Source organism: Podarcis erhardii (assembly GCF_964252035.2).
Source record: "Podarcis erhardii genome assembly, chromosome: 4".
NCBI classification, from domain to species: Eukaryota; Metazoa; Chordata; class Lepidosauria; order Squamata; family Lacertidae; genus Podarcis; species Podarcis erhardii.
The window spans coordinates 34,617,568-34,644,555 of record NC_138508.1 but is presented as its reverse complement, the minus strand read 5'-3'; the positions used below and the strand labels follow the sequence as shown (position 1 = coordinate 34,644,555).

General features: G+C 43.8%; 1 protein-coding gene and 1 long non-coding RNA gene across 4 annotated transcripts in view; one reads left to right on the top strand and one right to left on the bottom strand.

Moving 5' to 3' along the window:
• LOC309340812 overlaps positions 1-26,988 on the top strand; it is a 229,142-nt gene that overhangs the window by 143,669 nt on the left and 58,485 nt on the right. The window lies entirely within an intron of this gene.
• NME7 (NME/NM23 family member 7) overlaps positions 1-26,988 on the bottom strand; it is a 73,407-nt gene that overhangs the window by 10,421 nt on the left and 35,998 nt on the right. For all 3 annotated transcript variants that reach the window (XM_081859783.1, XM_081859782.1, XM_081859784.1), the window contains 3 exons: positions 24,775-24,843; positions 23,439-23,540; positions 11,338-11,445 (listed from right to left, as the gene is read on the bottom strand). In XM_081859783.1, coding sequence (XP_081715909.1) covers positions 11,338-11,445; positions 23,439-23,540; positions 24,775-24,843 — 279 coding nt within the window. The remainder of the gene's footprint in view (positions 1-11,337; positions 11,446-23,438; positions 23,541-24,774; positions 24,844-26,988) is intronic.

The following is a 26,988-nucleotide window of genomic DNA, read 5'->3' as shown; positions in this document are numbered from 1 at the left end:
GATAGTAAAGGATTTACCTACCAGCAACCCAAAGTAGTACAGTCTCAGGAGATTTCTACAATAAAAGTATACAGGAGCTAGTCCTACAACATACCTCGACTTACTGTTGCTATATTGATTACTCTCTGGGAGCACCTTCTGTCTATAAATAAAATATCACCACCAACCTTCACCACCAAGTAAATGGTGCATTTCCTGCTGGATCACTGGCATTTCAAGTGTTTCCTGAGATCACATTCCAGTTTATTATATCAAATATTGGACAAACAGGATGTGTCAAGGTGGCCACAGATCTTAGCTCTCTCTTTTTAAACTTAAGTCAGTCAAATGATGCCCCTGGAGAAGGTAATGGTGTTATTTTGTTTAATTTCCAGAAACAACTGTACTGAAAAGGAAATGGTACCTTTTTCTGTACAATTGTCCCCCAAATGGAAAAGGAAGGGACGCTGTTTCCAAAACCAGGGGCATTTGAGGTTTCTATTGACAGTGTTGTACATCAGTTCAATTGGCAGCTTTTTTTTTTTTACTGGCTTAATTAGGTTAAAAAGAACAAATGAACAATTGCCTAGGCTGCCTCATAGTAAGAATCCCAACTGGCCTCTACCACCTGAAGTGAATGGTGATCCCACCCTATTCTTGTTGAAATTCATTTGATTGGAGGGGGCTGGAATTGAGGTAATTGAATTGAATTGGTATAATTAATGGAAGGGAAATTGATTTTGGAACCAAGTCTGGCTCATCTGGAAGGAAATTAACCAGTTAAGAACTGAAATGTGTGGTTTGGGATGAGGTTCTAATTTAGTAATTGATTTGGATGGGCAATTAATTGGCTTGCCTTTTGTGAAATGTAAATTGTAGTAATGATTTTTAAAATGTGCATATATACAGAGACATCAACATATTTAAATTGCTAATTTATTCTGTTTATTTTATGTAAACTGCTTAAGAGTTTGTTTGTTTTTACAATTAAGTGGCGCACAAATCCCATTAAATAAATGTAAGTAAACACAGGCAACTCTCAATTTACACACATCTGATTGAGGGGCGATTGTGCTTGGAAGTGACCCTAAGACATCACTAAAAGGGTGGATTGGGGGAAGGGCAGAGCGCCTTATATGGGGAAAATGCAATTGCGCTCATGTACTGCTTGTGGACTAACCATGGGCCTTTGGTTGGTCCCTGGGAGAAGAGGATGCTTGGTTGGGCCTTTGGTTTATCCCGCAGGGATTCTTACAGCTGCTATTCAGAGGGCAAAGCATACAGGCAACATACACCTGCAACTGAACTTCACAAAACAGCAGGAGATTCATGACCAGCTCTCTTCTATTGCTGTATCAAGTTTGGCCCAGAGACTGCCCTCACGATATTGAAATGTGATATAGTTTACACAGAACCGCTCCTCCTTATTGTCTTTCCAAACTGAAGTGGGGACAGGAAGAGAGATTATGGTGGGAAAAGAACATCAAAGGGTTTTTAATTACATTTCTGGGTCATGTCACTCTAATGCCCACGCTGAGAACATTCAGTTGAGAGTGTTCCTTTCCTGCTTGCTCTGAAGAGTTGCACCACAGCAAGTCTCTTACTGCTACAGCACCTTGTGACAGAGTACTTTAGCATCTAATGTTAACCCAATCAACATTGCTGCTGCACAACAGCTATTTATCTGGGTATGTATCCTTCTCTATCCCAACTACACTGGGCAGCTAAGAGCAGTTTAGTTGTATACATGGGTCTAGTATTATTATTTGTGTTCATATATCCAGTAACTTTTGACTGAAAAAAAATAAATAAATCCAGAGTGGTTCACAAATAAAAGTATGACACACAGCACAGCAACAACAAATAATATAAGATTATGCATTAACATGACAAAAAGGTATTATAAACTCAAAATAGCAGCAAAGTAACAGAGGTTCAACAACTCAAAGTGCGGCAAGAACCTATTTAAGCAATATAATGAAGACCCAAAAGCCTAGGTCAATAGGCGCCACTGGTACTGACGTTCTGATAACATCTGATGCACCTCCAGAGGCAGAGAATTCCGCAGGTACTTAAGCTCAAGCTGTTTAGGGCCTTCTTTGTCAACATCAACATCTTAAATTGGGTTTGGAAACATTTATTTTTATATTATTATTATTATTATTATTATTATTATTATTATTATTATATACCCCACCCATCTGGCTAGATTTCCCCAGCCACTCAGGGCAGCTTCCAGCACAGATAAAAACATAATAAAATGTCAACCAGTACAGTTCATGCAGAACAGGTACAATAATCTTCCAAGTTAGCATGCTGTTCAGGGCAGCATTCTGCACCAGATGCAATCTCTGAACAGTCTTCAAGGATAGCCCCACTTAGAATAAATCTAGACAGGAGGTTTCCAGTTCATTTATCACTGTGGCAAAGTTATCCCCCTTCAGGAATGGCTAGAGCTGGAAATGGACACTCCTAACCCAGTTGCATAAACCAGACTTCAATCTTTGCCTGCTTTCTTCCCACAGTCTCTCACACACAGGGTGTTAAGTCTTTCATTATCACTTTAGATATGTCTAATAGGAAGACTACTAGCTTGTGATAATGTCGAAATGTGCTTTCCACATAAAGTATCGGGATTGTTGGGCAAATACCCATACTCACAAGAGTGTGGAAGATATTTTTGGAGGCCACCATGCCAGCAGCAACAGAATGCCTCAGAACAGAGTCTCTTATTGCTCTAATTTTGTCAGTGAGATGTTTTGCTTACCAATTCCCCACCTGCTAAAATACCTATTTTTTTGCAGTTCTTCACAACCCAGTTTATAAGTAGTTTCAACATTTTGAATAGAGGAATAAAAACATTGCATGGATCCACCATCTCTTAACGAGTTAACTTCACTATTTTCAGTGTGCCCATATTATGTTGCAACATATTTTTAAGTATACTTAATCCGTTCACAATATGCAGATGAAGGGCTAAAAGAAGGCTGCAATCTCAAGCATATTTACTGAGAAGCAAGCCCAACTGAAAGTAGGGCTTGTTTTTGATTATACCTGCTTATGATCAGGATGTCAGAGATAAAAACTATAGAGATGTTAGTTCCAGTGGTATAATTAAGGTTTACTCCCTCCTCATCAAAGAGTATAGAAATTGCTAATATAAAAATATGTTCTAAGCTTCCAAAAATTACCACTAAAATTTGTTTATATACCTGGCTTTTATATATACTGGTGCCATCAACTCCTCTACAGTTAATGGTCTGTAGTGTGTGTTTTTAAATCAATTTCATTAACAACCAATATTAATATTGTCTGACTTTTAAAAATAAGTAAAACGGTAGCCTTATACCATACTGGGGCAGAGAGGAGAAGGAGATTGGGATTTGCAGCTTTCTATGCAAATTCCTTAGGGAACCCAGTTTTGCTGGAGTAGAAGTACAGTGGTACCTTGGTTCTCAAACTTAATCCATTCCGGAAGACCTTTCTAAAACCAAAGCGTTACAAAACCAAGGTGCGCTTTCCCGTAGAAAGTAATGCAAAATGGATTAATCCGTTCCAGACTTTTAAAAACAATCCCTAAAACAGCAAATTAACATTAATTTTCCTATCTAATGGGACCATTGATCCATAAAATGAAAGCAATAAACAATGTACTGCAGTCACACAATCAATCAATCAGTAGCAGAACTGGGTTCCACACAGTCACAAAAACAAAACAAAAAGAGCTGTAAAAACCAAAACACAAAATAAATAGCAAAAACAGACAGACCTCAGCATAACACTCAAAATGGAAGTGTAGCACTCAAATCAGAAGCGTAACACTTAAAACGGAGCACGCTCAGCTTCCAAAAAAAGTTCGCAAACCGGAACACTTACTTCCAGGGTTGCAGTGTTTGGGTTCGAGGCTGTTTGAGTACCAAGGCGTTTGAGAACCAAGGTACCACTGTACTAAGAACATTATGGATGAAGCCAAAAGCCACAATCAAATGGCTTTGATAAAACTGGCCACCAGTGTTAAGTTGTGGGTTGACATAGCAGACGACACAGCGATTTCTCCAAGTAGCTCTTTATTTCGTAAGCTGGAATAGAACTGACTGCAAACAGCTCAGCCGGCCTGCTTTTATAGGCAGCCGGCTGTCAACATTGTAGCAACAACAGCCCAGAGTTCCCGCCTAAAATAACTGACGTGGACCTGAGTGAAAACTATCGACAGACCTGAGTGAAAACTATATACAGTATCCCCCTGCTGGCCCAGGGTGAAACTTCACTACATAACACCCCTCCCCACCGAGATAAGGCGTTAGTTACAATCGTAATGGTTTCCTTATATACAGCACTACGTGTAATGTTCAATTAGGCACAAAAGCATATCGGTTACATTTCCCATACTTAGACCAACAGTGATACCTGTCCAACAACATAGTCCTTTAAATAAGTTGGGCGCTTGGGAACTCTGCCAGACCGCCGGGGACTGGTAGCCAAGTCCGGAGGGCCACACAGTTCTTGCTGAGGCTGTGGTGCGACCCTAGGTGGCGTTGGAACCAACTCCCCTGGATCCGCTGCTGTGGGTGGAGCCTCCGCAAGTGGAGTGGTCTGAGTCTGTGGTAAGTCTGGCAGACCCTCTGAAGCGGCTCGGTTCGGCTCCACGCTGGCAGTTTGCGAGGGAGGTGTAGGTGGGGCCTCGCCATCTGTACGTGTCTCTTCTGGAGCCGCAAGCGCAGTTGGGGGCACCTCGGTAGTGTCCAAGTCCCCAACCATGCGCCTAAGCTGGTCTATGTGCCGTCGCCACAAGCGTCCGTCCTCGAGTGCCACCTGGTACGAGCGAGGTCCAGTGACTCCCACTACTGTGGCTGGCACCCAAGGAATGTCCCCCACATAGTTCCGGGCAAAGACCTGGTTTCCTGGGACAAATGACCGTGGCACGTTGGCACAGCCTGGGGGTTCAGCCACAGCAAAGTCCGGGTGTAGCTGGTCGAGCGGTGACCTGAGGCGGCGGCCCATAAGCAGTTCAGCAGGACTCCGCCCTGTGGCCGCATGAGGGGTGATGTGTTGCACGAACAAGTATTCGGCGACCCGCTCATGCCAGTCTCCCCGGTCCAGGCGCGCCAGTGCCTCTTTTGCTGAGCGCACCATTCTTTCCGCTTGCCCGTTGCTGGATGGATGAAAGGGTGCCGTTAGGGCATGGCGGATGCCCAGTCCCAAAAGATACCGCTCAAACGTGCCTGACGTGAACTGCGGTCCGTTGTCAGAGACAAGGACATCAGGACACCCATGCGTTGCAAACAGGCCTCGCAGCACCCGGATGACAGCTTCGGTAGTGGTGGAGGGCATCAGGGCGACCTCCAGCCATTTGGAATAGGCGTCCACCACTACCGTAAAGGTCCGGCCGTGAAAGGGGCCAGCCAGATCGATGTGCACCCTCGACCAGGGTGTCTTTGGTGTCTCCCAGGTGTGTCCCTTAGCTGCCGGTGGTGCAGGCCTCGACTCTTGGCACGCTTGACCCATGCAGTGATGGCATCATCCATATTAGGCCACCAGACTTAACACCGAGCCAACGCCTTCATTTTGACAATTCCCGGGTGGCCAACGTGCAGAGCCTTCAGGACGCGCTGACGGAGTCCCTGGGGAATCACGACGCGGTCTCCCCACAGCAGACAGCCGCGATGAGCTGAGAGTTCATGTTGTCTGGTTGCGAAGGGCTGGAACTCCGATGCAAAAGGCCCTTGTGGCCACCCCCTCCACACCCAGTTGAGCACCCGGCTGATGGTGCGATCCTGGGCAGACGCGGAGGCCACAGTGGCAGCCGATACAGGCGCTGCCGGAAGATCCTCAATCAGAAGGAGCGATGAAGCTGGAGCCGGGTCTTCCACAAATGCTGGAAGAGGGCAACGGCTGAGGGCGTCGGCATGGCCCATCGATTTCCCTGGGCGATGGATGAGCCGGTAGTGGTAGGCAGCCAGGAAAACAGTCCATCGCAGCATGCGTGGCGAGAGGACCGGTGGAGTTGGACGATCACCGGCGAGGAGGCCCAGGAGTGGCTTGTGGTCAGTGATGAGGTCAAAAGTCCTGCCATAGAGGTATTCATGGAACCTCTTCACTCCAGCCACAAGTGCCAGTGCCTCCTTGTCGAGCTGGCTGTAATTCCGTTCCGTCGGAGATAGCGTCCTGGAAAAGTAGGCGAGCGGTGCTTCTCTTCCGTCTGGAAAACGGTGACTAAGGACAGCACCGATGCCAAAAGGTGAGGCGTCGCAGGCAAGGACCAGCGGCCTGGATTCACTGTACTGTACCAGCACACTGTCTGATGAAAGGAGAGCCTTGACCGCGTTGAAGGCCGCCGTCTCCCAATGACCCCAGGCCCAAGGCGTCTTAGTGCTAAGGAGTCGGTGAATAGGCTCAGCCACTGTGGCTTGGTGGGGCAGGAACATGTTATAAAAGTTCAGCAGCCCCAGGAACGCCTGCAACTCCGTCTTGTTCTTTGGGGTGGGGGCCTGCTGGATAGCTTGGATGTGGTTGGGTGAAGGCCGGAGGCATCGATAAGATAGCCCAGGAACTCTACCTGTGGAACGGCCATCTGGCACTTCTCCCTCTTTACCTTGAGCCCGGCCTCTTGGAACCTGGTCAGCACGGCACGGAGGCGCTCGAACAGCTGCTGGTGTGAGTCTGCAGACACCAAGACGTCATCAAAATATGGTACCACGCCCGGAAGCCCTTGCAGGAGACGCTCCATAAGGCTTTGGAAGATGCCAGGAGCCACACTCACCCCGAACTGCAACCGGCGGCAACGGAATGCCCCCCGGTGGGTGACGATCATCTGGGCTTCAGCAGTGGCATCATCGACTGGCAGTTGTTGATAGGCTTGGGCAAGGTCCAGCTTAGCGAAGACCTTACCCTCACCCAGGGAATGCAGCAGGTGTTGGACAACAGGAAGCGGATAAGCGTGCTGCTAAAGTGCCTTGTTGATCGTGCACTTGTAGTCAGCGCAGATTCTCACCGACCCATCTGGCTTGACAGGCGTGACGATGGGGGTTTCCCACTTGGCGTGGTCAACCGGCTCCAAAACTCCTTGGGCGATCAGTTTGTCCAGTTGTTCATCCACCTTAGCCTTGAGAGCAAAGGGAACCCGGCGTGGCTTTAGCTTGATGGGGGCGACTTGTGGATCAAGGCTAAAGGAGATGGGCGTACCTGTATATTGCCCCAAGGTGCCGTCAAAAACCTCGGCAAAGTCTTTGACCAGACCCTCAGTCTCTGCGTTAGAGATGCAGTTGATGCTGGTGACTTCCAGGCCGAGGGCATCAAACCAGTCTAGCCCTAGGAGGCTTGGCCGCTGACCTTCGACCACCACCAACCGGAGCAGGCCCGAAAAATCCTTGAAGGCGATCCGGAACCGGCCAACGCCTACCACGGGAATGTCGTTTCCCTGGTAGTCTCTCAGGTGTACGCGGTGAGAGTCGAGTTGCCTTTTGGACACTCTGGGTACCAGTCTTTTGATGGTGCTCCATGACACGATGGACAGGGCAGACCCGGTGTCGATCTCCATGTCACATGGAGCTCCTTCAATGAGCACCGTGACGTTCAGCTTGCGTCGCGTAGGCGAGTTGGTTTGGCCAATCGTGGTTCCAGACGGGCAGCGGCAGTTGGTGAGAGCGAAACAACTTTCCTTGGCAGACTGGAGTGAAGACTTGGACTTGCGAGTCGATGAAGGGGGGGTGTCAGACGGAGCCGATCGGCAGACCTTAGCAATGTGGCCCCTTCTGGAACACTTCCTACAGATGGCGTCTCTGAATCGATACTTGGCACGGGAATGGTTGCCTCCGCAGCCGGCACATTCCGGTTGGCCCTTGGACTTCTGTTGGAACTTCCTGCGCTCCCGCTTTGTCTGGTGCACGTCATCGTCTTCACTGGAGGATGCCTCATCACTGCTGGCCTCTTCATGATGCACCGGAACTGGCTCCCTAGCAAGACGCGGGCTGCTGGACTTGCGGATCTCCTGGGCGGAGCGTTCAGCAGCTTCTGAGGCCACAGCCTCCTCAATGGCTTTCTGCAGCATGAGGTCTGGCTTGGCAAGGAGACGCTGTTGCAGATGGATGTCCCAGACTCCGCAGACGATTCGATCCATCAGGGCATCGTCTAAGTCTCGGAACTCACAGTGCATTGCAGCCTGTCGCAGGGCGGTGGTGTAGTTGTTGATTGACTCCCCCTCTGCCTGGTTCCAGTGGTAGAACGCATGGCGGGCAGCAATCTTGGATGGCTTTGGTGCGTAGTGGTTGCGGAGCTTCTCTTGGATCGTGTCCCATGGTGTTGCCTGGACTGCTTCAGGCGCAACCAATGCTCGGGCCGTCTCAAACACCTCAGGCCCACAGAGGCTGAGGAATAGGCCCCGCTTCCGATCCTTTGATACTGCTGTCAGCTCGTTGGCTTGGAGGTAGCAGTCGAACCGAGCGAGGTAGGAGTCCCATGATTCAGAGGCTGGCGCAAACGGCGGTAGAAGCACAAGTGAAGCCATGATTCCGATGCCGGTGTGAAGGGCAATGGATGGAACACAGTGCTCTTAGCCAGAACAGTCAGCTCTGAATTGGTTCTGTCCAGTGATTTCGCTCAGTGATTTCGCTCTGTGATTCAGCTCTGTGATTCAGCTCAGTTCAGAGGCTGGCCGCATCTGGCTGTGCTGTGATGTCCATCGATCCCATCCTCGCCGCCAGTGTTAAGTTGTGGGTTGACATAGCAGACGACACAGTGATTTCTCCAAGTAGCTCTTTATTTCGTAAGCTGGAATAGAACTGACTGCAAACAGCTCAGCCGGCCTGCTTTTATAGGCAGCCGGCTGTCAACATTGTAGCAACAACAGCCCAGAGTTCCCGCCTAAAATAACTGACGTGGACCTGAGTGAAAACTATCGCCAGACCTGAGTGAAAACTATATACAGTATCCCCCTGCTGGCCCAGGGTGAAACTTCACTACATAACAACCACTAACCACTTTGTAACCTGAGGCCACAGAAGAAGAACACTAGATGTGCATCCGAGTGCAGGGGTTTCAAATCACTGACTGCAAGTGCCAGGGAATCGGAAGGCAGCGTTCAGTGCGCCATTGCATTATTAATGTGACACTGATAAGACATCCATTGCAACTGCTGAATAAGGTCCAATTGCCAGGCGAGAAGTAACCAGTACATAAAGTGCTTTGTTGGCAGTAAAGCTGCATCAATGGGTGACTGAATTACAGAATGGCAACAGAGTATTGTGCCTATGTTATTAAAAAGAAATGCAAAGCAAGGGCTCACGCTATTTGCATGTGGCAAAGCACTATCACCCCCACACTGCATTAATTAAATCATTCAATTTCTTTATCACCCTTCATCCAACGATCACAGGGCGGTTTAAAATATAAAAACACAAAATGCATATCATAATAACAAACAAAAACATGTGTTATTCTGTATGACTGTTGCCCTTTCCTCACCAACTTGTTCTAAAAGGCAAACACAACATCAGATAAATGCTGATATATTACAATTACACTGAAAAGAAGTCACATTCTGGCACAGAATATGCTCTTTGCAGCAGAGCAGGCCAATGGTTTGCAAGCCACAAAGGTGTAATTGTTAATACTCTGTCTTTGACCCATATTGATTTACCGCAGATTGATAGCATCCGTATGTCAGGGACTGGGCAGAGGAATGGTGGAGACCACCTCCCCAGCCTGACCCTTCCAGAGAAGAGGAAGACAGTTCAGAATTTCAACAGGGGTTTGAGGGAAGTCACAGCTCAGAGGAAGATGAGGGGAAAAGTTGGGAAATAATGGGAGAGGAGGAGAAGGCAGAGCCAGAGCAGCAGATGGCTGACAGGTTATCACTAGAAAGCAATCCAGACCCACCATGTCCCAGAACCTGGCGAGCCTTAAAAGTAGGAGAGCAAAGAGCTTGAAGACAGACAGCACTAAGCGGCACCCATAGAGGGAGTGATGCTGAAGACCAAATGAGGAAGTGGGGGAGAAGGGGGGGTGGAGATTCACTCGGGACAACGCCTTTATCCAAGAGGCTGTGTTCCAAGCCTCTCTCTGTAAATATAGAATAAAAAGCAGATGGTAAGAACTTTTCCTTGTCTGTACGTTCCTGGCAACCGGCTGCGGGAGTTGCTTACAGCCGCCTGACACTGTATGATCTAGAATCAGCCCCTGCTGCTGAAAGAATAGTCAAAAGAGCCATGAAGGTTGACATTATCCAAGGCAAAGGCTTATGGCAGCACATCAAACTGCTTAGAGATCTTTATTACAGTAAGCATTATAAAAGTTTTATAAATCAATTGTGTTTGTGCTTCAGATGAACTATTCAAATAACTCAGTTGCTACATGCACAGCCAAACATGCATCAAGGGTGAGTGGGGGATTTTACTACACACATACACAAAAATATGTAAAATCAGTCCTAATGAGTTCACCCTAGAGTAATTTACTTTAATAAAGTAATAAAATTCCAGTTTGTATATAAACGTTTACTCATTTATTATAGTGATTTATGGACCACCCTTCAATCTAATTCCCATGAAGGCTACAAAATGTAAGCCTTTAAAAACTTTTGCTGGAGAGTATTTCCAGCTTCTGCTATTACAGGCAGCAACCGATTAATGCACATCCAAATGATGCACAATCACTCCCAGTCACAAAAAGGGCAGAATGGGGGCGTAACTGGGGCGGGGTATGCTTATATGCATTCCACCAAGGTGCATGGGGGCTGGGAATGGAAATCCCATGCAAAATGTTCGCCGACTCTATTCAGAATTATTTCTCCATTTGCCTCAGTTGTTTATTGTCTAGTAATATAGTAAAAACTGTACAAGTAACTGCACATGATGCCAACTTCAACTAAAATTCCATTAAAATTATTGCCACCATTCATTATTATTATGTATTCCTTTATACCCCACATTTTCCCCTGACGGGACCCATGCAAAAAACACACCAAAAAATCATTAAGAAACAATTGAACATTGACAGAATTAGAACTACACGCGTATATAAAATCTATTCAAACCGTACAAATAATCACAATAAAAACAGCACAGCACCAGCCCTTCATTAAAAGCAGTCAGTTCCTAAAAGCCTATTGGAACAAGAAAGTATTCACCTACCGGTGGAAGGACAACAAGTAGTGAGCCATTCTAGCTTCTCTAGGAAGGGAGTTCTAAAGTTTGGGAGCAGCCACTGAGAAGGCCCTCTCCCATATCCCTACCAAACGTGAAAGGCTTATAATTTTTTAAAATAGTAATTTTACTTCTGCTTAGCATCTCATTGTAAAGCTCAAAACAGCTTCGCAGACTCCTTTAACATCCTATAATATAAAGATGCATCACTGAGCCTTACCTCCAAAAGACCATCCTCTGGAAGATCTGTGCAGTGAACAGCGTTTTGGATCTTGTTTTTACCAAAGATAGCACGGAGCGTGCCAGGACGCAGAAAACGAGCTATTTCCTGTGCAACATAAAAATATTAACAGGTGAAGAAAGTGGCTTGTTATGTGAAGATACAGAAATATATTCATAGAAGCATTTTATAAAATAAAGAACTCTTTATGCACTATAGTACAGTATTTACCAAAAGCAAAAGGGCTCAATCCTGACTTCCCCTTCACATATGCAAAGAATTGTAAAATAATGAGGAAAAAAGTATTGTAGCAACAGGCCAGAGAGAATTAAAGTACCACTTGGGCCTTGCATTTAAGAATTCACCTGGTCGCCGAGGCAAGCAAATAAGAGTGGTCTCTCTGGGTTGTCTTGAACTTGGTGTTTCCGCTAGGTCAAGGATTTCCACTTATGAAATAGAATTTCCTGTCCCTCTCTTCTCCTTGTGCATCCCCTATACCACACCCCAAATCTGTTTCTGGGGGTTGGGAAAGCCAGAGTGCATGCCAGGAGAGGAGAGGGAGGGGAAGTTCCATTGCACAGCCAGAAGTCCTTTCACTAACTGAAGTACTTCTGTTGGCTATTGCCCTCTGCCATTCTGTTGGCCATGGGGAAAGAATCACCATGTTGTCTATGAAGAACATATGGAAACCAAACAGGCTGGCAAACAAGGGATGGATACTTCCACCAATCTGCTCGACAGAAATCTTTTTTTTTTTTTTACTAGCCCAGTACCTAAATGAACTTCAATTTCTTTTTAGGTAAGAATGCTTCCCAAGATGGTGAGCAACAGTCTAGAATTCATAAGTGTAACCTTTTAGGCACCTAGAGCAGCAGGAACCTGGATTTTTTTTCTAGTTGAGATTCCACCCGCATTTACAGCTTGAATATTTTTCTGATTTCCTCAAGTTTTTACATGCAATGGGAGGCAAGCCAACACTGTGCCACATACCAAAGGGATACTTAAATTAGACCACTGTACAAGACCAACATTGAATCCCCGGGCACCTTCAAATCTAACACTTTTATTGTAGTACATCAAACTGGTTGTCTTTAAGGTGCCATAGAACGCTGGTTGTTTGTGTCGTATTTCTTATCAAAAACTAATATTCTGAAATTCATCACAGGTGCATGTCCTAACAATTAGCATTATGTAGCAAACAAGAATACTACATAGCAATAAGTACATTGCTTCTGCCATAGAACATTGCTATAATTTTAGATGGGCTAAAATGATACGTTTTACTTCAAGCTAGTTCAACATTATGCAAGAGAGGAGGATTTTCATCTCATGTTAAATATATAAAGTTAAAACTGATTCCTAATTCTTTAACTTCTGATCTCTATTTTCTCTGTCATAAAAGATATCCACAATGTTGTCAAAGGTTTGCTTCAGATCTTACTGTTGAGACCTATAACTCTTTATGTGTAGCACATTTCATTTCATTTTTCAATTTTGGGATAGAATAGACAGCTTTTGTGAGATCCAAATTGTGTGGACATTCACCAGTTGGAGATCATATTCTGAAATGGATAATGTAACAATGCTTTTTAGCGAATCTGATTTGGCTATGTGACAGCATTGTGAAAGAACAAATGGAGCCAATTCAGGGTGCGGAAAATGTTTCCTCATTGTAACAACCATTGAAAAATTGTTGGAACCTTTTGGTCTGCCAAAAATGATTGCAAGAAGTACTCCTCAATTTCACTCAGTCCTACGGTATGTGTCCGTTGTCATGTCATACACACTGCAGAACTATAAACCCTCCTACTAGCTTGCCAGTCTGAATGCTGAAATTCAAAAGCAAGCTCCAATTAGTAAGCCATGTGAAAACTGGGACATCTACATATCAACATTATCCATACATCTCATGCAGGCTCAAGCATGTGGGGGAGATGCTGCTCTGGATAATAAAAGTTTTTTTTTATAAAGTCTATAGAGCAGTTTTGTTAACAAAACAGACTGCTGCAGTGCAGAGGTTTTCCACCTTGCCATCAAAAAAGCACCTGTTAATATGTGCAAGTTTCTAAGCAGCATGTAAAGGCGGGTTCAAGTTATAAATTAAACTGCTTGCTTCTGGCATCAGCTGACAAAAGTGCAGCTGCAAGTCTGTACAAATTTATTGGAGAAGTGGAAGCGCCACTAAAAAAGAAAGGCAGAAACCAGTAATTGAACTGTAATTTTTCCTGATGGAGAGCAACTCAAGACTGAGGTGACAAATGAGCCAAGGTCTGTCTCTTCATTAAAGGCAACTGATTTAAATGGCAGCAACCCATCCTTTTCAGAATATAATTTCCCATCCAATAACAAGTATAAGATTCCAGACCAGCTTTATGATCAGGCAATGCAAAAGACTACATGGTGCAATTAACTTTGGGGTGCATTTTGTAGAGGTTGTATTGTTTCAGAATCAAAATACAATCATACATATAGAGAAGGTACATAGAAATATTACAGGGTCCCTGCTCATGGGGTGAGTACCTGTCAAATTCCTCTCTATTTGTGGGTGAGACTTCATTTTTTAACGCTGCAAGAGAAACTACTGTGACTACTCCCAATTCTAGTCTAAAACCTCTGGAAGACACCAGGTTAGGCAAAGCTGCAGCAGAGAAAGTCTATCAGCATGAGACACCAAATGAAAAGTCCAGCGGGAAGAACACTTGTTCACAGTAAATCCCTTAGAAATGTTAAGAACTGTTTGTTCTTCGCTGTCTGTAAATTCTCTTGTAGCTATCTGACCTACATTTCAGGGATGATTTGAGAACAAGTAGGACAAAGATGAGACGGACATTTAGTACATTAATGCATGTACACACGCCAATAAAACATATTTGAATTTGAATGAAATATATTGTATATATATTCATAATTCAATATAACATTTCAATTAGAAAAACAAACTCCAGGGACAGTAAAACATTGCCTTTATTAGGACCAGTCAACATTTACAACATTCCAGCATGCTGAGTGGGACCAATTTTACTAGATCAACACTGTCCTTAACTGCAGCCTGACAACCTGTAGTAAGTTAGCAAATGAAAATATTCTTGGCATGAAAGTAAGTGACAGGGAAAGCTTTGCCTTCTAAATTTCAGTGCATCTGGCCACTGGCAGGGGAGCAGAACCAATAAAAATGGTGGCTAATGTGCTCAGATTTACCTCCTCCTCAGCAAATATTTGAGAGAGATTATGAGATGGTTGAGAAGGCCAGCTCCCTGCTCTAGTGGTGCTGCCGCTTAGCAAGACTGGGGTGGTGTGTTAGAGCAACAACAACACTGGGGAAGCCCTGCAGGATACTTGATATCACCAGCCCAGAACTCCTCCTGCTGTGATAGAGCGCCAAACAGGCAAGCAAATAAAAACGGGTTTCGCAGAAAATGGCAGAACACAGACTATTAAGAGAGGAAGCAGATTCTCATATACTGGGTTGACTGCCGTATTTTTTGCTCTATAACACGCACCCGACCATAACACACACATAGTTTTTAGAGGAGGAAAATCCGTAGGCATGCCACCCATAGGCATTTCCTCCATAACACACACAGACATTTCCCCTTACTTTCTAGGAGGAAAAAAGTGAGTGTTATGGTGCAAAAAATACGGTAAATCAACCAATTCTGTGACAGCAGGCTTCCAGCACAAGTTCTTACTGACATGCAGCATTTATAGTCCTTACATACTTAACATGGTATTTTACAAAAATGGCTTTGAGTGACAACGTGTCAGCATTCAAACTGGCCAAGCCAGTTTTTGCGAAGCATAGGGAGGAATCGGTCTATGAAAAGTATCTCATTTAGTTTCACACTGCTAGCTTTGGATTTCCTGCATTTGGCAAGCTGGGTGGGGGGCACGGAAGGGTGAGGATGACAACAAAGACCCTTTGCTTGTGTAGGTTGACCAAATCCCTCGTGATCACCCCCACCCTCCATTGGTAGCAATGACTCGTGCAGTTAGTCCTTGCCATGTGATTCTGGGCTTTCAAGCAAAGTGGTATTGAAAGAAGCCACAGGGAAGATAGAGCACTTTGCAATGAGGCCTGCAATGTTTGTATTGCAAACTTCACAAATACACCTAAAAGGGTCACCTTCTCTAGCGTGAAGCTGCCCAGACATCAACCTCTTGACCCACTTCCATCTAAAGCCAGGTAGATGGTAACAGAAGATAAAACCTCAAATTCTTTGGACCCAAGGTACCAGGGCCAATGCAGCCTTTAGGCAGGATGTGGCAGCTGCTTCTGGCGGTGGAATCCCCTGCAGGTGCCCCGCCTGCCCTACTGCCAGCAGAGAGGTGTCACCAGCATTGGCACCAATTTCTGTTGAGATCTCACCTGAAATCCCGCAAGATCTTGCAGAACATGAGAGATCTCACCTGAAATCAGCACCGATACTGGTGCCACTTCTTTGCCAATGGCAGAGGTTTCAGGGCAGGTGGTGGCGGCAGCAGGACACACTACTGCTGCAAGTGATGATATCTACTGCTAAGTTGCCAATATCCCATTACTGGGCAAGGCAGTCAGGACACTGGTGGTGCTGAAACTCCTAGCACACTTGGAGGTAATTTATTATCTGGGCCTATTTCAATTTGGATTCAACAAACTGCCCTGCTTGTTCTGATTGCTGACTTCTATCAGGAGAGAGACAAGGGAAATGCAACTCTATTGATTTTTCTTGCTCTCTCAGCAGCTTTTGACATAATTGACCACGGTATCTTACTGGGTCAGTGCTATAATTTGGGAATTGGGGGCATGGTGTTACAGTGATTCTGCTTCTGCCCACAGGTCTGGTTTCAGGCAGTCACACTGGGGAAATTCTGCTTGGCTTCACAGCATGCTGACGACACTCAGCTCTATTTCTTGTTGTCATCAGAGTCAGGTGATGCTGTGCAGGTGCCGCATCAGTCCTTGGGGGCAGTATTAAGCTGGATGAAGCCAAAAACAAAACCCTGAGCATGAATCCTGACAACATGCGACACATTATGGGTAAGTGGTTCTCAAGTTTGAGAAAAAATATAGCCTGTTCTATGTGGGGCTGCACTACACATGAAGGAGAAGGCATGTGGCTGGGGAGTCTTTCTAGATCCAGCATTATCACTGGAGGCTTATGTCAGGCATGGCCAAACTTGGCCCTCCAGGAGTTTTGGGACTACAGTTCCCATCATCCCTGACCACTGGTCCTGTTAGCTAGGGATGATGGGAGTTGTAGTCCCAAAACATCTGGAGGGCCGAGTTTGGCCATGCCTGGCTTATGTGGACCTAGCGGCGTGAAGTTCATTTCCCCACTTTTGACTGGTTCACCAGCTGCACCCCTTTCTTAGCAGGGATAGCTTTTTCCAAAGCAATCTATTCTCTGGTTATCTCTCAACCAGATTATCTGTAATATGTTGTATGCACAGCTGCTGGACTGCCAGAATATTGACCGGTAGAGTCAGATGTAATCATGTTACACCAATTTTGAAGGAGTGTCATTGACTGCTTATTTGCTTCTGTGAGAAATTGGTGAAGGGATGTTTGCCTATTAAAGTCCTAAATGGCTTCATCAAGCCCCAGTACCTGAAGGACTGCCTCTCCCTATATCATCTCCTCAAAGTTAAAAGATCTTCACAAGTAGCTCTTCTCTGTATTCATCAACATCTGAGGCCCTTCTTCATGTGCCTCCTTCATGAGAGGTCCAGAGGGTGGCAACATGAGAATGGGACTCTTCTGCAGTTGCTCCCCATTTTGTGGGATGCTGTCCCCAGGGAGGCTCACATGGTGCCTTCATCTTTAGGTGTCAGGCAAAAACTTTTCCTTCAACCAGCCCTTTGGCTAATTAATATTCTATGTTCTCTTAAATTTGTTTGGGGGGGTGGTTATGGGTTTGCTTTGTTTTTGCTCTTGTTTTTATTACGTATTTTGTATTTTTATGCTCTGAACCGGCCCTGAGATCTTCAGATGAAGACCGGTACATAAATTTAATAAATAAATAAATAAATAAATAAATAAATAAATAATATTCCATTGCTAGGTAGGATGCATCAATACAACAACTCCCATTAGTCTCCGCAAACATGGCCAGTGGTCAGGCACGATGGACGCTGAAGTCCAACAACACCTGGAGAGCACCACATTGACTATCCCCATACAGATGGAAAAGTGGGTTTAAAAATACATTTAATAAATAAATGTTATTTGAATAAATATTGTATACCCTTGTTTTAGCTCTTTTATTTCTTAGCTGCACTGACAAAATTTACTAGAGGCTGCCAAATACTGGAAGTCTTTATAAATCAATAAATAAAGCATTATTTGAGATTTTTGTTAAAGGCTTGAATGGCTAATTCCACTCTAATGTCAGTTAATGATTTACCTACATGCTATTTATCCATTTGTAAGGGGGAAGAGATGCCTGCCACTTTATATTAGCAGGAACAAGCAAAGCAACACACATACCTCATAAGCATCGGGCGAATGACAACCAACAACAGGCACCTGCCTCATTAATCACAGGTCTTATCAAATTAGCCAATCTACAACAGCTTGCTTGCTGCATTTTGAATTTTGCAAGTATCTACTGAATCCACGAGGGTAAAGGCTGGCCCTCTCATTGGGCAGAGTAAGGCAATGGTCTCATGCAGCAGATGTTGGCAGTCGGCAGCAGCACTGCTGTTGCCCAGAGCCCCTCAATCATTCCTCTCTGTGGGAGGAAAGAACTCTACATGCCACATGGCATGCCCTGGACCCCCTAAACTAGCCTACTGCTCCAGTTTCACAAGATGATATCATCACTGCTGAAGTTAAGATTCAGCTCCTAGTTCAGCAGGAATGGAAGGTGGAGATACCATCTTGTCCTTTGCCTCCAGTAGCAAAATGTATCGGACCACCACTGGTGTAGATGCACTCATCAATTGTATGCACCTTCACAAAACAAACTACTGTAATGCCTGGCTAGAACTGCAATCCTAAACCCACTTACTAAATCCCACCCAACTTAGATGGATTGACTTTTGAGTAAAACATTTTATTTTAAGCAATTCTCGACTACCCTTCATCTAATGGATTCCAGCAATAAGATTAACAAACACACAACATGATTAAGCAGAGGCTATAAATACATAAATAATGGTATTTGGAGAAGGGCCTTAATTAAAGAACTTGATGCACAGGAAGGCTGGTGTGGGAGAAAACACTCCTTCAGGCATTTGGATCCCAAAGCCACTTAGGGGTTTAATAAGTTCAGCACCTGTATAAAATTGTTCTGCATGCAAGGAGAGGCATTTATCTAAACAATCCTGCATAATTTTGAAATTCTGGGGGCTTTTGGAGTAGTGGATAAAGCTCTGCACTCCTGCCAGTCATCACAGTCTAAAATAAAATCACATTCCAAGATGGAGTTCATAACTTTTGAGCTGAATAGACCAGGGGTCAGCAAACTTTTTCAGCAGGGGGCGAGTCCACTGTCCCTCAGAACTTGTGGGGGGCCGGACTATATTTTTTTGGGGGGGGGAAATAATGAACGAATTCCTATGCCCCACAAATAACCCAGAGATGCATTTTAAATAAAAGGACACATTCTACTCATGTAAAAACATGCTGATTCCCGGACTGTCTGTGGGCCAGATTTAAAAGGCAATTGGGCAGAATCCGGCCCCTGGGCCTTAGTTTGCCTACCCATGGACTAGACTAAGGCTGCATACATACCATATATTTAAAGCATACACACACACACACAAGGAATAATGGGAATTATAGTTTACACCTCACTGAGTAACAGCACACTTAACAAACTACATTTCCCAGGATTCTTTAGCGGAGGATAGATATGCTTTAACTGTGTGGTATGTACACAGCAAAGCAAAGAAGCATAGAAATGAATATTCAAAATGTGGCTCTGCAGCACTACAAATTAAATTTTAGGCTTTGTGATTGGCTACAGCTCCCTGTGGGTTGTATTCTTTGGCTTGCTCTGCTTCAGGTGAGAAATGGCCCTGAGTGAGGTAGCAAGAGAAGCTGTGCCCTCCTAACCCAGAGCTGGGATTTTAAAATAGCCCAGAATTGTTGTCAACACCCTTCTCAGTGCCATGCTGGTTCACTGGGAATTATCCCTGCACATCTGAAATGCAGCGACACAAAACAGTTATATTTAGTATTGTTGGTATCTTTCTTTTTTTTAAAAAAAGTAATAATCTCAAATTTGGTTAGTCAGGGATGTTTGTGAGACTGCAAAGAAATAAACTGATCAAAATTCTGGTCAGGTTGTCTTGCAGTAGAAAGGAGAAGCAAGCTGAACAGACCAGTGAGCAAACCCTAAATTATTAATCCACTGAACAGTCATTTAGTCGCCCACATTTCACATTCAGGGTTGTTGGTTTTTGCTTTTAAAAACGGCTTTGTTTAATGAATGGTTTATAAGACAATGAGAAAGGAACCACAGAGTCAAAAGCTCACATTGCAGCTGCTCTAGCTGTCAGCTATTGCAAATGGTGGCAGCGGCTGTTTTTTTAAAACAGGAATGTTTCCTTTAGCACAAACTATATTGCATATGCACACAAAATAGCTCTAACAACACAAATTCAACAGATTTTTTTTTTTTTTTTTTGCTAATAAAGGAATGCCGGTGTTCACCTGAATCTCCGTTGACAGACCTAGCCTCTATTGATATATCCTGATATATCTTAAGCATTCCCAGATTTCTGCACAGAGGGTTGGTATTTTTTTCATGGAGAGGCTGTACTTTTACACAGGAATATGAAGTTGTAGTTAACGAGCAGGGACATGACCCCCCCTCCCAGAAATAAATGGGAGAACTGCTTCATAGAGTCATTAAAGTTCAGGATGGAGTTAAAAACCAAATATTGAACGCTTTCCAAGAATGTTTTGAGAGTTCATAGTATTTTGAAGCTATTGTTTTCAACTCACACATACAAATGATGTTTGGATTAAAGCCAAGTAGAAACTTTTAAAAATATGGTACGGTGTGGAAGGTTTCTAACATGGGGATTGGGAACCCAACTTTACGCACATAGAAATGGTCCCCTTTAGAAGACTGTCAATCACACATTGGGGGCATGGCCAGCATCCACGATGTCCTGGAGGGACAGAGATAGGCCTGCACATCCTCACAAGCCCTTATACCCATTTCCGAAGCAAACACCTTAAAATGCAAAGTTCCTTGCAGACTGAAAATAACTAGTGTATGCACTATAGAGTTTATTTTATCTTTAATAAGGAAAAGGAACACTGATTATATTTGACCCTAAATAACGTTTGAAAAAATCCAACCATGTCCTTTCCACTAGAGACAGCCACAGACAGCATGACATACTAATTGCAGCTTCTTATTGATCTGTTTTCTAACTCCAGTCGATAACGGTCTGTCATTGACGGAGAATCAATTTTCCCTTCTCTTTGCATTGCTTAGTGCAATGTGAAGAGCAGCCTAATCATTTGTAATCATAAACTCATCTGCCTTCAAATATGCTAAGTTGTTTTACCGTCGCAGTAAGTAATTCATTGTTTCTCAGGTGTGGAATTCCAAAAGAGAGTCATCAGAAGACGACAATGTGCTTGCACCAATGTGAATGTATCTAGATCCTTCCTCCTAGACATACATTCACAGAAGTTACTCCCGTTGAGTTCAATGGGGCTTCCTTCCACATAAGTAGGAAGTGCAGCCTTACATGGGAGTAACCTCTTTTAAACACAGAGGGACTCCCTTCGAAATCAGTGTGCATAGGAGTGCACTACTAGAATCATGACTGTTTAAGCAGTCAAATTGTACCGTCTGATTTTTGCTAGCATTTAAAATATTTAATAGCCAGATTAAATATTTAAAATATTTAATCTGGCAGCGGCTACCAGTGTCATAGGAAACAGAGGAAGCTGCTTTATAGCGAGTCAGACAATTGGCCCATCTTGCTCAACACTGTCTACACTAACTGGTAGCAGCGCTTCAGGGTTTTGGCAGGAATGTTTGCCAGCCCTACCTAGAGATGCTGGGGATTCAACCTGGGACCTTCTGCATGCAAGGCAGATGCTCTACCACAGATCTATGGCCTGACCCCTTCCATCTGTGTCATTTTACAGATAGATTTATTAAATGTCTGCATCACGTTCACCCCTTTTTGAAGATTGCAACAACACTTGCCCAGTAGAACAGCAGCTCAGCATGAGCTGCAGTGTTGCCAACATGGCTTAGTAGCAAGAGGCAAATATCCTAAAGTATGGTTGTTCACACTGCTTTCTGAGTAACAAGCACTGAATTGGCATAGATTAGAGTACAGGAGTAGCTCACAAGACGAATGCCTCGAAAGACAAAAAACTCGCAAAACGAAAGAGTTTTTCGTTTTTTGAGTTGCTTCGCTAGACGGATTTCCCTATGGGCTTGCTTCGCAAGACGGAAACGTCTTGCAAGTTTGTTTCCTTTGTCTTGCAAGTTTGTTTCCTTTTTCTTAAAACCGTGCATTCACTTCGAGGAGCAACTCATAGCACGCGGTGTGGTAGCCTTTTTTGAGGTTTTTGAAGACTTTGGTGATTTTTGAAGCTTTTCCAAAGTCCGTGCTTCGCAAGACGAAAAAATCGCAAAACGAAAAAACTCGTGGAACGAATTAATTTCGTCTTGCGAGGCACCACTGTAGCTTAAATCGTACTCCAGGGATGTACTTTCATATCTAATGCAAAGAAGGCTTAGCAATGGTCATAGCTGCATAAATAATCATGACAGCAACAAAAATGACACATGTTAAGGTGTAGCTGTCCTTTCTGCTTGTAAACCATGACTCTAAGTGATCATTATATTAGCAGGCAAGCTGAATAGAACATTTTTCAAATGTAGGCTTCTAAAGTTGTTATCTGTTACTATACTGCCATACAGAAGGGGTGGGGGAGAAATCTGGTTTGCATTTTAATACAACCTACCTAATTCATACCTCTCAGACCAATTTGGAAACCAAAGCACAGCTATCTTTAAAAAACCAAAATATGTGAACAACTATATATAAATATATTCGTTAAAATTAAATTAAAAATGCACTTTATTAGGGGAAACTGCTTGAGGTAATGTGTATAAGTAGGATAAATACTGATGAATTTCCATGAGGACATTTTTTAAAAAAGTAATGTGGCAAATTGGAGACTAGAGAAATGAGAAACTCAAAGAAAGTGAAATTAACAGATTTGTCCATTCTTTTTAAAACTGAGTAGCAAATCAGATGCAACACAAGAGATCTACAATTGAATCTACCCAATTTTTGAACTTTAAAGAAGCTATGGGGAGGGGGGTTCAGTTTTGATTGGAGAAGCCGCACTAAGGTAGAGAGTGTTTAACGCTTCCCTCCCCCATTTGCCCCATCTATTTTCCACTGCAGCTGCTATGATACCCACTTTTCCCAAAGTGGGGTGTGAGGTGTGTCAGGGAACTGCCATCGGCGCAGAGGCGAGAGACAGAGGGGGAATTGTGTTACAGGAAGTCTCCGAAAATCTTGTGAAGCAGTTCCTCTTCCAGCAAGGAGGAAACCCCCACCTCCAGTGGAGAAGAGGTGCAAGAGCCAGAGGATGCTAGGAAGAGCCTTAACACCGCAACTGAGCAAGCTGGAGAGGAGGGAAGCACACTCCTGCTTCGCCCATCATGCACAGTAGCTTGAGGCCCAGGGAGGGGTGGAAAAGGCTGGGGGTGACTAAACTTTTATGTTGGGGGAAGTACAAGAACAGACCACTCCTGGATTCTGCTAGCGATTGAGCCAGACATGAACTTATGACGCTCTGCGCTGTAAATAGTTTGCACCAAAATAAAGCCTGGAAAAGACAGGTCAGAGTCCTGCCTGGTTACTCTTGAGCAACCCCAACAGCATCTGACAGAGTGTTAGGCATCTGCATCATGCAGGTATATTTTCCCCTGTAGGACTAATAGCAGCTTTGGAAGGAATTTTAGATTTCCTGGGAGATTTTCTAAATTCCAATAAAAAAACAAAGCCAACTGCCTCTAGGCTCCTTTAAAGTAAAAACCAAAAACTTTGATGGAAACAATCTCAAACCTCATGCATCATTTTTGCTTTGGCCCCAATACAAACTTCTCAAGTAAGTTACTTACGGGATCCGAAGGCCCGCAGAAGTCTCGGAATACTTTTTCAGGATCTACTTGCCTAATCTCTAGAGCAACACAAGGGCCTGAGCAAAGTTCCACAACCATCTCCTGCAACAGGAAAAAGGAACAGATTGTTAAATGGTTTTTATACCTTTTACTCTGCACTGTATATCAATTTGCATCATTTCTTGTTTTAAGAAAATCTAAGCCAGCCCAGAACACTCTCTGCATGTTGTTTTCAAAGGCAGTTCTATCCATTCTAACAGAAATGTTCCTAATGAAATGTGTCAGTTCTCTCATGATTTTTATATATTCTGGGGCTAGTCTGCATTCTTCAACTTCACTGACATAGTGACTCTCATCAGACCACCACTGTTGCCACCTCTGTGTTCAATGAAAAAGCGAAAAAACACAGATCCTAATACAGATCCTTGAAGGACTCCATCTTTTGCATCCTTCCATTGCTTGAAGTGTCTATTTATTCCTTCTCTTTGCATCCTGTTCTTTAACCAATTACTGATCCATAAGAGAACTTATTCCATACCATAACATCACCTCTTTGGAATATACTGTATATTTTATTTCTTTGATTAAGCTTCATTCTCTCTTGTGTTCAATTTTAAGCTGTTGGACATATCAGCTTTATTGCTATTGTGTTATTTGGTTGCTTTAGTTGTATGGCTTGACTGATACTTATCATGGATTTACTTATTGACGCTAAGGTTTATTTGGAATTGCTAATACTTTAATTTTAAATTGTTGTATTGATATGTTCATCTGACCTGTAGTGAACCAGCTTGGATACAACCTTGTGGAAATGCAGTATATAAATGAATGAATGAATGAAACATCATGCTGTGGTTTTCCAAGCCTCCTTTCCACAGCTGCTGCTGGCAGGGACAAAGGAAGTCGCAATGCATATATCATTTCTCAGTGTGAGGTAAGTGATCTTAAAAAATACAGACACTATCCATTTGGTTATGTTGCAACCAAGCCTCTTAGTATCAATAATTTTTGCTAGAAGAAACCTACTCAACTCAGCCACTGCATCAATATCAAATACAACTTTTGCCATGTTTCAATATCCATTAAAATATTTGAAAAAGACAATTTTTATGTTGAGCCAAACTAAAATCATCACTTGCGCAGTCTGTCTTGCCAATTCAAAAACATTACTAGGTCGAAATCTTTGTGGCTGAGGTGAAGAGCAGCACTGAAAAGTGACTTTATAATCCCTCAAAGCTTGTGCCATGCCCTTGACAATAAGCCTTCAGGACGGTCCATTAAGATTCTATCCAAAATGGGCCCTGAAACAAAGAGAGATTTTATAGTGCTTACTTACAGCATATTCAGCGACAACACCTTTGTAAATTGAATAGAATTCCTCTGCATTTGCGCGGTCCATATAGAACTGTATGTAAGAAAGAACAGAAAGGAAAAGTATTTATTCTGTGTACAGTGGGAACAAGTGTATACATCTCCAAGCATTATTGTTGCCCCTTTTCTTTTCATACACAACTTGAGGAGACTTTAACTTATTTCTCAATTAATCCCTCACAGAGTATTATGTGGAAAAGCTGATAAAAATTAAAAAGACACCAGAGATCAAGATCCCATTTGTGATTCATTCCTTTTTTTCTGTTTTCCACATGTATGTCTCATCTTATCAAACAAATCACAAAATACCCATATTTGTTTCATTTTATTGCTACTCTTTTGTGTACCATTTATATTGTACAAAACTCAACAAAGCGCATTTTTAAAAAAGATTCCACTCACTGCAGCTGCTGCTGCAAGTTCAACTCTGTTAAATGGAGGGGAAGGAGGAATATACAGCACATTCATGCTGGGGGTCAGAGAGCCACATGACAAGGAGGATCTAAATACAGCCATACCTTAGTTCTCGAAACTAATCCGTTCCGGGAGCCCCGGAATGGTTCGAAAACCAAGGTGTGGCTTCCAATTGGCTGCAGGAGCTTCCTGCACTCAATCAGAAACTGTGGAAGCCGCGTCAGACGTTCAGCTTACAAAGAATGTTCGCAAACCGGAACACTCACTTCTGAGTTTGCGACGTTCGGGAGCCGATTTGTTCAACAACCAAGGTACCATTCTACATTAGAAAGGTAAGCATTACAGTACTGTATTCATTAAGCAAGCACTAGCTGGCTTGGAAACACGTTACTTGAAGGAACACTTTTCCCTGTAGGAGCCTGCTTGAGTGCCAAGATCTTGCAGGGAAGCCCTTTTCTCAGTCCTGCCATTTTCTAGAGTGCATTTGGCAGGGGCACAAGCAAAGGTGTTTTCAGTGTCTGCGCTCCAGCTCTGGGGCTCCTTCCCACAGTTCAATTGCCGCCTTGTCTGTTGACCCTCCAGTGCCAAGTAAATACCTTTTCATTTTGACAAACCTTTGGCCTGCCAGGGCAACTTGTTCATTGCAGTGCTCAAGGTGTTTAATTGCCCACTGTTTTTATACTTGGATTTTTATTGTTCTGACTTTTATCTGCTCTTTTGTATTTGTGTTGGTTATATAACCTTTAGCACCTCTACTGTATTTTTATCTTGTCGCTGTTAGCAGCCATGAGCACCATGGCAGGATACAAATTGAAGTAATAAATAATAATAAATAATGGGATATATATATATGGCACTATGGATTAAACCACAGAGCCTAGGGCTTGCCGATCAGAAGGTTGGCGGTTTGAATCCCCGCAACAGGGTGAGTTCCCATTGCTCGGTCCCTGCTCCTGCCCACCTAGCAGTTCGAAAGCACGTCAAAGTGTAAGTAGATAAATAGCTACTGCTCCGGTGGGAAGGTAAACGGTGTCTCCGTGCGCTGCTCTGGTTCGCCAGAAGCGGCTTAGTCATGCTGGCCACATGACCCGGAAGCTGTACGCCGGCTCCCTCAGCCAATAAAGCAAGATGAGCACCGCAACCCCAGAGTCATCCGCGACTGGACCTAATGGTCAGGGGTCCCTTTACCTTTACATATATATATATAATGTAAAACATGCATATTCACCTACTATGTAAGTCAGTTCTAACAAGCTGGCTAGCATTATTTCAGTTTTAAAGACTAAGTAACCTTGATAAGTCAAAGTCAGCCTTAGTCAAAGTCAGCCAAAAGGAACTGAGCTTATATTGAAATGCAGCATAATAAGGTGTTGTTTACCCACCTGTTGAGATGGAAGGAAGGAAAATACAGAGACAGCAACAATGAAAATTGTGCATAAATGAGAAAGAAGGCAACAGCTCTCACTGTTCCTCTATGAGCAAAACCAGACAGACACTCCTCAATATAGACTATTTGCAGCCTGTTCCTGTCCATTTCTATCAACCAATTTCAATGGGGATTTACTCCCAAATACAGGTTTCTCCTCCTCTGGTAATGATTTTGGGGGAGTATAGTAGGGTTGAAAAGCCTATTTTTTATTTTCTGTATTCTGCAAGAGAGCAGACAGGGAACCTGACACCCTTTAAAAATAGGCAGGTGTAAGAGGTAGCTGATATGTATGGGGCTGCTGCTGGAAGGAACGGCTTTGCCCAAGTGAAATGCATT